At 35.9% G+C, this 12,183-nt stretch overlaps 1 protein-coding gene across 4 annotated transcripts in view; it reads right to left on the minus strand.

Moving 5' to 3' along the window:
- Positions 1-11,007: 11,007 nt before the first annotated feature.
- The window catches only part of LOC117996993 (pseudouridylate synthase RPUSD2-like), a 471,791-nt gene continuing 470,615 nt past the window's right edge, over positions 11,008-12,183 (minus strand). For all 4 annotated transcript variants that reach the window (XM_034985173.2, XM_034985159.2, XM_034985167.2 and 1 more), the window contains one exon: positions 11,008-12,014. In XM_034985173.2, the coding sequence (XP_034841064.2) occupies positions 11,940-12,014 (75 nt within the window). In that variant the 3' untranslated portion in view covers positions 11,008-11,939. The remainder of the gene's footprint in view (positions 12,015-12,183) is intronic.

A 12,183-nucleotide genomic window follows, 5' to 3' on the forward strand; every position in this document is an offset into this window, starting at 1 on the left:
CCCCGAAAATTGGCGCTCGTAGAGAATGAACGTGTGAGCCATCGGAGCCCTGTTAAGGATCAACTTACTAACAAACAACCTGCAAAACCTTCCGTAAAATGAAAAAGAATTAATAACTTCAGTCCCTAATGCAATTAACAAGTGCAACCAAGAATGCAATTTTTCAGAACTCGACCACATTTAAATATTTATTTGACAGGCGGACTCAATTTCCATACGTTTTCCATTTCCCGCGCTAAAATACACGGCCAAAAGAAAAAAACAAGGCCTACCTTCTAATTTACATTCTAACAAATGCACTGCAGACAACACCCGTCAAATTATGAACCTGGATACTTTTTATCAAACGATTTTGGATTTTAACCTTCTGAAATAAGCTTGAATTTTCGTTTGGAGCTCGTTTGCATGCCAAATTCATATTCAACGGTGTCGCGTTTCGCCATTTTCGCTTCTTCGTGGCTTTTCGACGCCATATTTGATAGGTATCTGCGTCAAATTAAGGTTTTAAAAACTCATTTGCTGATGCCCCCGATTTCTTCTAAAATTAGATTAAGTAAACGATGACCCGCTTTTCTGGTTCAGCCGTTTTTGCGTGATTGACTAACAAACATCCAAACATCCACACTTTCACATTAATTATAATATTAGTAGGATGGAACAGTATGGAAATTTTTATTAATCTTCCTGCTATCTAAGCTGTTGTGGAGCAACTTATTAACATCCAAGTAGTCAACATGTTCCTAGCTAGAAGTTAGAAGAGTACCTACCTACCACATAATTTCAACCGTATGACTCCAAACGCTAAAATTTCTAATGTTTTTGTCCATAATTTTTTATTATTAATTTTCTGAGTCTTTATTTGTTCCGCGAAGAAATTAATGGTGAGATACCTACCAACTTTAAGTTATTAAACAAAAACCAATTAATATGAGAACTTAGGTAAGTATAATTTGTGGCAAGTCACGAATGAGTATACGAAAACAAGAATGCTCAAGTTGGGAATGACTAACGAGTGTAAGTTAAATTGGTTAACATGACAATGACAAGGAACTTCGCAACTTTGCTTAGCACGCCACCAAATGCTATCAAGTGAATAATGTACAGAACTAGCATGAAATGACCCAGTTTTGGACTAAAAAGAGCCTAACGTACATCTATAGGTACATCTTTTTTAGAGTTCAGTAAAACAACCCTTTGTTTCGTCCAGGCGGTCTGTCTATGCTATTTGAAAAGTAAACTATAAGAAACTGTATAAATCCATTATTAAAGAGACTAATTTAAAAAAAAATCATGATTTATTTTTATTTTTAAAATAATTATTAACGTCACGCTGTACGGAAAGCGATTAATGACGTCACAAGACGTAAACGACATAATATAGTTTTCAATAACTTAACATAAAAATATTTTCCTGCAGAAATTACTCTATTTTAATGTTAAAAATTGAAAAAAAATGTCGTTTACGGATTGTGACGTCATTACTCACCTTCCGTACAGCAGCGTGACGTTCATGTTAAAAATAAATAAAAATCATGATTTTTTAAATTATTCTTTTTAATAATGAATTATAGCCCCATAAACTACCGCTATACAAAAAAAAACCACTTCATTTTATTACTTTAGTCCAAGACCCTATTCTGTAAAGAAACGCTTGCTTCCATTCAAAATTTTTAATATCAATAATTAATTCTCATAATTTCAATGGAAAGTAGGTACAATATTGTGCTTGATGACGGATTTATTTTCATACCAAAGATCAATATTTTGAAGCATTTGATACCATCATAAAATATTCCTATTACGTTCTTCCATGGACGCGAGATGCCAGGGTCGACAAATCGACATAATCCGCCCCTTGTCAAATAGAGGGATGACGTGACAACCGATTTTCTTGACTAGCTACATAATTGGTGTGAATCTTTTTAACTAAGTTAGAAAATAACTTTTCTTTCGTGACGTTTCGTGAAAGGAAATCGAATTTCGTTGACAATGCACGATGAGGTATCAGTATTCGAGATCTATCTATGGCTCTAACATCGATCTTTAGAAGGAGACAGCAGATTTGTAGAGCACTGTCTCGGTCATTAAGACCGACAAAGCGTCATACGGGTATGAGTGACAGAGTCAACGCTCTAAAAAGATGAAATATCACTCTAAAGGCCGCTGTTCATCACTTTCGGGCGCGTACTGTAGGTAAATAGTACCTAGTAGTTCAGGAGTTAGGGGTCGAGACCAGTGACTCGAGAAAACAGACACATTTCATTATATTCAAATATTAACAATAAAATGTATTCAAGACAGAATACAATCCGCGAGCAAACGAGCGAATCCATTAACGAAATTCCGAATACAATTGGCATCTAATGAAATAAAATGTAAATAATAAAGGCGTTCGCTGAAATACGATGCTCGAATTGCCCTTCGGTGAAAAACATTTTCCTTATCGTAATTCGTAATAACCAACGCAATTTCAATGAACCTGTGTTTTTATGGCCTGCTCAGTACCCGTAGTACAAGATTTTACGTCTCACCAAACGAAACCAAATTCGAGAGTCGAAATACTTCCGCGTTACAGTAAAATGGACCTAAAGAGCCTTGAATTGAAGTCAAATATTCAATGCCACTGATTTTAATTTCGCAATGTTTCCGCTTGGAGCGCTGGCTGTAGAAGTGTAGACAAACTTGAGCTTTAAAACAAGGCAATTAAGATCCAGTTTACTGTAACGCAGAAGTATTTCGACTCTCGAATTTGGTTTGGTTTGGTGAGACGTAAAATCTTGTACTACGGGTACAGTACGCTTAGTATAAGATTTTACGTCTCACCAAACGTTGCTAGAACTCGAGAGTCGAAATGTCTACGTGAAATGCTAAATCTGCTATACTTACGCGTTCACGCACCTTGGGCCCTTGAAACGTTATTTTTATTTTTTCGAGGACACCCCCCTTTTGTACATTACGGTCTGTCGATGTCCTCTGCTATGCGGGGGATTTTTGTACGGGGTACTTTTAGTCCCTCGTGAACGTTATTCGATACTGTTGTAAGCAATCTATTTTGACGGACAAAAAGTTCCCCGAGGTCTGTCCTTCGCTTGCGTAGGCTTTTATTATGAGACTAGCTGATGCCCGCGACTTCGTTCGCGTAGATTTAGGTTTTAACAACCCGTGGGAACTCTTTTTTTCCGGGATATAAAGTAGCCTATGCCACTCTCCAATTCTTTGACTATACTTACCCATGCAAAAAATCACGTCAATCCATTGCTCCGTTGCGACGTGATTGAAGGACAAACAAACACACTTTCACATCCATACTAATATTATAAATGCGAAAGTGTGTCTGTCTGTCTGCTAGCTTTTCACGGCTCTACCGTTCAACCGATTTTGACGAAATTTGGTACAGAGATAGCTTACATCCTCGGGAAGGACAAAGGCTACTTTTATTCCGGAAAATTGAAGAGTTCCCGCAGGATTTTTAAAAACCTAAATCCACGCGGACGAAGTCGCGGGCATCATCTAGTTTATAATAAGGGTACTGATTTTACAAATCACCAATGTTAATGGAATTCAAGCATCGTCGTCATCGTCGAATCTAATCGACGTCCATAATATTGGACGTCATCAGTTACCATCACGTCCAGTCATGTCCATTTTAATGAACGACTGGTTATATAGATGACTAGCAGTGGCGTGCACAGGAGTTCAAGCTAAGGTATGCATTTAGGTATGAACTTATTTTACGGCAGGTTATAATGAAAAATAAGCATTGATTTATTACAATGAGGGTAAGCAGTGTGTTTATGCTTCTATGAGCTGCACGCCACTGATGACTAGCAACTATATCTGTAGCGTAGTTAACTGCAGTGGCCGATGTTCAGATTGGATTACTTGTTTTGCGCGCACTATAAGAGCGGTTACGCACTCATCCGATCCGAGTCCGTGAAAATACGTTCCTTTTTAGGGTTCCGTAGTAAACAAGGAACCCTTTTAGTTTCGACATGTCCGTCTGTCTGTCCGTCCGTCTGTCTTCGGTTAATCTCAGACTATTAGTGCTAGAAATCTGTAATTTGGCATGGGTATAAATAATAATCACGCCGACAAAGTGGTGAAATAAAATTTTGATAAATATTTTTTTTAGGGTATCTCCCCTACATGTAAAGTGGGGATCAATTTTTTTCTCGTCTACCCCATAGTGTGGGGTATCGTTAAATAGGTCTTTTAAAAATACTTTGGGTGTGGGAACATCATTTTTCGATTTCTAGATCTGTTTGTAAAATATTATGTTTTAAAGTGTTCATTTTTATTAGACTCTAGAGGAAAACTATCATGGCCAAGTAGGGTTCACAGGTTAAGGAGTTATATCTGTTTTTCGAGGATTCTGATTACGGAATCCTACACTGCGCGTGGCCCGCCATGCACTTGGCCGGGTTTTGTTTTGTATGGTAGCTTATGACATGTATCGTAGATAATCGCTGGTATTCTCGCGGATGACGGATAGAATTCGAATCGCCGTAAGAGTTGCAATAAAACAAAACGTGTCAAAGATGAATTTTATTCTAATTAAATTTAAGTGGAAACATGAATTATTATAACACGAATCTAAAGAAGGAAACACTATTATAACCTTAATTACCAAATACTTATATAAAATAACAAAATGTCTTTCTTGTCGTCGTTCAAATTAAATTCAAACAATAACTTTGTATGTGTGTACGTTATCCGCCATATTATATGGCACCATCATAAAATCGAAATTATTAGACTAAACTTAGTTTTTAAACCACGCAACACAATATATTCTTTATAATCTGCAGAAGTGTGCCCAGTACGAGTGTCAGTGTGACCAGAATAAAAAATGATATTTATTATTTTATATTTTATCTTTTATCGTTCCAAAAAAGCTCTGCTTTTGAGATCAGTATTTCGTTATTTTTAGAAATACCGGATTTACTTTAATTAATTATTGTGGAATAAAGGAAAAAAATGTTTTACTTAACGATACCTAAATCCAGTTTAAATATTTGTTTGTTTATGGCCGATTGTTTAAAAAATATCAATCTGGAAGCAGCAGACGACAAAGCATAGAAATATTCTGCACGCTTCCTTCATCATAGCGTGACATTATCTCTACTGTGGTGGGCGGCGCATATTCTTATAGGTACTCTTAATTACTATACCGCACGCGTTTTAATTTGATTGAAGCTCTGTAGCTGTCACTTAAAAGGATGATTAATTATGCTAACACGTGGCGGGCACGAGCCCACTAGGCACAGATTCAAAACATCACGAATATTTTATATGAAGTAGTTCATGCTTTACCGTGTGGCGTCCCGTGCACGGACACGGCGCCCGCCACCTGTGGGCATAAATCATCCCTAAGTCAGTCAATCACGGTAGCGCCCATGTGTTACATGAAACACAGTAGGAATTAATTATTATGAGCCTGTTGCGATATCAACAGACGTGAGTTCTATGCTTGTCGTTCACTGTTTGGAAGTGAATTGAAAATTATAACATATACTTATTTTTGGATTGTTTTACTTTTTATGCAGATAAAGTTTTTATTCCAGTAACACTTTACAACAACAACTCGCCATCACCAAAAAATGTAAACCTACATTTAAAAACGTGTAAAAATTACAAATAGCTGTACTGAAAAGCATACATTAACAATTTTATCTTTATTCTTCAATATTTTGAGAAGGCACATGAAAACCCCTTATAAATAAATGAATAATCGGAAGGCGACGCGACAAAGGTTTTTCTGTTTTTCAGAAGCAAAACAGATAAAAAATGGCAACGAAAAGTTTACTTGTATTTCTGTATAAAATGAAGTAAGTAGAACTGTTTCGTTTTTTGCGACAATAATCGCAATTTTATAACCCTAACCGTACTCGAATATACTCGATCGATTTCTTTACGTCATACAGCCAACAAAATGTATATGAACAATCTTACCAACTATATAAAAATACAACAACATCCACCTGAGAAGCTCATTCGACATTTTCAAAGAGTCAAATCAACTTCTTTTTACGTGATATGCCACAGACTATAAATTATTTATATATATACGCTACCCTTTATTTTAAATTCAATCGCTGAACTATAAATCCGATGCCAAAACTAAATTACAAAATGAAACTGATGGACATCATAATATTAAAATTAGTTTGATTTCTATATGTCATCTGAAACCATCTGAAACTAAGGCATCGGTACTGTAAGATATTCCAAACCAAAATATTTTTCCACATAAACTTTGATAACACCAATTTTTCAAAGCAACTCTTTTCAATGCTTATACTTACAAGATTTGATCCCAAAACAGATAAGTCGACTAACTAATTGGGGTAGTAATAACTGCATGAGAACGTTATTTTATGAAACCTAAAGGCCTTCTAACATCAAGCATATATACAGTCAGATAATGTATATAATAGCAATAGTGCAATTATGGTGTTGAACGTTGAAAAAAAGATGGATTTTAATTTTTCAATACCTATTTTAAATCATAAAAGTAATTGTATTGATAAGTATGACAAAAACAAGGATAATGGATATTACAATTTTTTTCTCCAAAACAAGTCTCAAATATACGTATAAAAATCAATTGTACCTACACAGACATAATATATACGCATAATCGTACGCACACTAACGCTACACTACAAGTAAGAAAAATATATAATTTTGTATACAATTAATTTATGAAAGCTCGTGAAAATATTTTTAGAGTTACAAGAATTGTCTTTTATATTTTAATACTTACTAATGTACCTAATGAATTAACCAGTGACGATGATCCAATGAAATGTACTGTCATGATTTTAAAAATAATAAAATAGAAACATATTGAACAATCCAAAAATAAAAAATATATCCGACGTCCAAATCAAACTGGTATCACTTAATCCCTAGAAACACGCAAAACTTATGAATTATGAAAACAAGCAAGAATTATTCATGTCTTTAAAACTGCTGCTTTGAAAAGTTCTTAAACCGACTCTAACTTGGCATTTAATCATACCTCTTTGGAAATACGTCTATGACTTTGGTTATTTTTTTAAAGGGAAACGAAATAAAATTAGGTCGGAAATTTGATTTAGATGTCTTTTAAAAAATAAATCGATCTCGGAAGCGATAGAAAATAAAGTAAATGCTCGGGCATGTTGATGAATATGAACCTCGGAAAATAAAAAATATAATATACTTTATTTTTTAGCAAAAATCGCTAATATTATTACTGTATTTAAAGTACAAAATCCTTGAGATTACCTAAATAGTCTACTCAAAACTATGGAAGCCAAAACGTAGCAGCGTCACTAGCGCTGCTTACGAAAATGCATATTATCAATTTTTATTAAATTTTATGCTTATGTCTTTACTTGTAAATTTACTTTATAGAGATAGCTTTTCTATTAATAAGAGTGGTCCTATGAACAAGTTTAATAAGAAAATATTTAGCAGTGGTCCGATATTTTACGTTAATAATATATTGAACTAAAAAAATAAGATCTCCGTTGATGGTAAATGAATTTGTAATGAATTTAGAAAAATCAAACCTGCACTAATTAGAAGAAATTACATTATTCTTATTCCCTTTTAAATGCTGATGCTGTGGTGGTGGCTAATAATTCCATTACATATAAGTTTCCACTAAAGTGGCAACTTAAGGCCTGGTCTCCACCCAAGCGGAGCGGAGAGGAGATTATGTTGATAGACCAATAAGATTCTCACTAGATGACGTGAAATAATTATCACATCATCTTGTAACAATCTGATAGGTGGGTTGATTAAACATATCTCCTGTGAGCCCAAAGGTGCGGATCGCGCCTGACTATAACTGAGGCCTTAGTATAAGATTTTACATCTCACCAACACACTTCAGCGTTAAAGTGTTAAAGTAAAGTTAAAGTTTATATGTTATATGTTATATGTTATGTTATGTTAATGCTCAAGTTATAGGTATATTATAAGCAAAATATAATAAATCATCTAAAACTATACCTGGCATTTACATATTTCATGACTCAGCTATTGCTTTCAGACAAAACTTACCGATCTTACTTGGTAAGTTCATCTCATAAGTAACTGTTACTTGTTTGCTTACTCTTAAACATTCATAAACTTTCATATAACTGGATTAAACAAATAAATAAAAAGTTTGTCCAGCTATGTATAGCTAGCGCTCCAAGCGGAAACGTAGTGAAATTAAAATCAGTGGTATTGAAGTTTTGCCTTTGAATCTAGGATTGTTAGGGCCTTTACTTTGACTCTCGAATTCTATCAATGTCGGTGAGATGTGAAATCTTATAATTATCTTAATTTCAATCAGCGATCGCAGAATTTATTGTTTGATTTGTGATAGATTTGATTGTTTATAGACTTAAATTAGTCAAATTAATTGATTTAAATGCACGGGTCTCGTTTTTCATTATATTGAATCGATTTTCAAACTTTTACGCGGTAACTTAGATTTTTGTTTTAAACCAATAGTTTGTTTGAAGAGCTATCCCATAGTTTGTGATAATTTAAAACGACTTTTTTTAAAATTATTATATTCATTTTTGATCGTGGTTAAGACCCTGCCTCGTTAAAGCGATAAATCTATATTTTAATGGTAGTGATATTTTTACAAAAATTGTTACATTCCCTTAACTCTAGGCTACAACAAGCTTCAAGAAACATCCTAGACCGATAGGAACTGAACAGGTAAAATAAAACCTAAAATCCGTCTTTGCACAGGACGACATTAATATTGTACGAACGATAGTCAACGGCCCGGCGCGGTCATAAATTGGAATAGTGTGGTTTTTACCCAACTGCGGCGAAGCCCAAAAGGAGTGTTATGTGTTCACCGTTCACTCAACGGCTTCACCGATTTCGATAAAATTATACGTCGTTAGATTTTCTTGATGGCGTAAGTGTATAATTAATATAATTTATTTATTTTTATTTTGTACCAAAAACAGTAAAAAGAAAAAGAGAGTAAGAGATATTTACTACTACAAAATGGTGGATTTTGTGCATTTTAATGTGTGGGCTGAAAAAGATCCAGTGCCAACCGCAGTCAGGGGGTTTGAAAACTTTAAATTACTTTTCGACAATTATTTTAGCAACTCCAGCCAGTTTTGTAGTGTCGCGCAACTAATATCGCCATATGCAAAGGCGCCATTTACACGCTAATCAAAGAAAGAATACAACGTGTCTACAAATCCACTAGAAACAATAGAATAGAACATAAAATTGAAAGTGCAATGATTTGCATATAAAATAGTTTTACCTTAAATCTACCTTACACTTATTTATAAAACTTACCTCAGCTAAGATATTATAACAGCCAAGTGTTTAGTGTTGTCATCCATTTTGTCTCCGGGTTCGTATTTTAAGGAACCTTGTTGTCTAGGCTTGCGATAGTACTGATTGTGAGCACACCTTAATTTTAAAGTATTCACATCCTCTTCTAACTAATGTAATATGAAAAGGACAGACACAGTTTGACAGTTTTAATTTAATTTAGAGCTGTCAAACCGCGTGACTGTAGTCGTGAGCCTATTGTTTAAATTTGTAGCGTACACTAAAATGTAGAGTCTTTAATGTAAAATTCATGTTCTGTCTTTTTTTAGCAATATTAAAAAGAAAGGGATGCAGATACTCTAAATTTAGTTTAGAGAAAGACAACAGAATCGGCGCCATTGTACAATTTCGCCTGAGCGTCTTCTCTTATCTATAGCAGCTATAGCGTCTAAAGAGCTATTTTCCTTTCTTTCTAAAGAAGAAGCTCGAACTTCTTTAAGGCAGCTACGAAAATATACTCAAATGCTTGTCTGGACCTTCGATAAACAGTTACTCAAAATCAGCTGACGAACTATGGGCCTCACACGAAAGCTCAGAGCCACCCAGCAGGCGATGGAGAGAGCTATGCTTGGAGTTTCTCTACGTGATCAAATCAGAGTAAATTCGTAGGAGGACTAAAGTAACCGACATGACTTGGGTTGTGAAGTTAAATTTGCAATGGGCAGGGCACATCGTTCGAAATACCGATAGGCGTTGGAATCCCAATGTGCTAGAAAGGCCCACTTGGACCGGACAGGGCAACATTGGAAGACCACCAGTTCCCACTAAATGAACAAACTACATCCAACGAGTTGCAGGGAGCCACTGGATTCAGGCAGCGCAAGACCATGGACATCTATTGGCTGATGGTGATGATGATGAAAAAAAAGAATGGCTAGCAAACGAGCAGGCGGGCCTGACGTTTAGTGATTACCGCCGCTCGTGAACATTTGCAGTACCAGAGGAACCACCAATGCATTGCCAGCCTTTCAGGAATTTGTTGGTTCGCCCCTTGAATAACCCCATGTTGTAATCTAATGGGAACACCTCCGAAGGGAATTGATTCCACAGTTTGCATGTGCGTGGAAAAATGTTCTGGCACAACCGGTGGTCGAAATACACCAGACAACCAGGAGGTGGTGAGGTGATCGAAGGTTTGGACGGCCGCCTCTGACTGAAGTCTAATAATAATCTATCAGATACCTTGCTGCTGAAGAGAAGGAATCGTTCAGGCGATATTAACCAATGGACGTTTATCTTTAGCGCCTCGCAGTTTCACTAACTTGTTTATCATGAAAAACGTTACGATATTCAATATTTACATTTTCCCTTCACACGCTGTCTATTTTTGTTGATTTCGTCATACATATTATACTTTAGTTTCCCTTAGTACGCTTAAAGGATAAACAAATCGCAGAAACTTTCTCGGAGAAACATGTAAGCGACGCGATTTTCGCGGCGCTTTAGACCTTCTGGAGTTAGCATTTTCACTCGTAGGATTTCATTGTCAGTTCGCGATAACAAGGCCGTATGGGCCGCGTAGGTATAATGCGTCTCTTACGCATTTCAGCGAGAAGCTACAGTACGCGGCAGAAAGTAATCGACCTTTAGAAGGAGATAGCAGATTTGTAGAGCATCGTCTTTGTCGTTGAGGCCGACAAAATAGTCATATAGGTATGAGTGACAGAGACAACGCTCTACAACGCCGAAATGTCATTTTTACCTTTTAAGTAAACGAAGAAAAAATAAACTATATCAATGCTCACTTCTTTGATAGTTTCTCATATTCGTACACAAATTGATATTATATAATTATTAAATAGAATTTTTACCATGTTGTTGCTTATTAATATTTAAAATTCATTTTTTTGTTCACTTAGTTGTTATCGATATCAATTTTAAAATGTTTTCATTCTTAAAACAGGACGCGATTTCGACAGCGATCAGTGAGGAGAAAACTGAAAAGTACTAAGGATACAAAGAGCATTCTAAGGAACCATGGGATCTTTTTTCTAGTGGCGTCGCTATTTGAAAATTTAAACATGGTCTTCAAAAATAGGTTCTTGTGGTATAGATTTGAGTATGGTACTTATTTACTCTTAGCTTGTGTTGAGTAGCTAGACACCGCAACCGTCCGTTCAGGCGTACCGTTCAATGCCAAATTGGTGCCAAGCGCCTCTTTTACAGGATGCAACCAGAACAATACAAACTGGTTACAATACATCCTTAATAAAACTTATGGAGTTCTTGAATCCCAAGAGTTCACTTAAAAGTTGGTTGTGCGTCGTCACATAGGTACATATTCTTTTAATTAAATTGACAGGTCTAAGTCTAATGCTATTCTTTGCCGCACCAAGCATTATGAAAGGGATAACAGCATTACCTATATATTTCCACCTTACCTGTCATTTTAGTATAAGATTGTGTTTTGGCCACAAAGTCGCATTAAACGTAAAAAGTTTCATTTTTTTCGTCACTAATCGGTCCCAAAATTTTATCCTATAAAGTGATTAGTGTTTTATTAAATCAGTGTGTTATTGGTGTGGTCTGTTGGAGATGTGGAAATTGGTGGCGAGGCGCGTCCGCAGTGGTGTCAGAACGTGTGACTATGAGCTTTCAGGCTCCTCCCACTCGACGGTCGCCCATTGTGGAAGCTCCGTCTCGTACTCCCAACCGGGACCCTGGATGAAAGGAAATCCGTCAATAAATTAAACTGCGATTCTAAGACCAGCCATACACGGACAGCTTGAAGCAGGCAGGATGGACTGCTTCAAGCTGCGACTGTTAAAACAAGACAGAGCTATATCTCTCACATAAATCTGTCCTTTCCCATTCGGAGAGGATACCCGT

Source organism: Maniola hyperantus, chromosome 1, assembly GCF_902806685.2.
Source record: "Maniola hyperantus chromosome 1, iAphHyp1.2, whole genome shotgun sequence".
Lineage (NCBI taxonomy): Eukaryota > Metazoa > Arthropoda > Insecta > Lepidoptera > Nymphalidae > Maniola > Maniola hyperantus.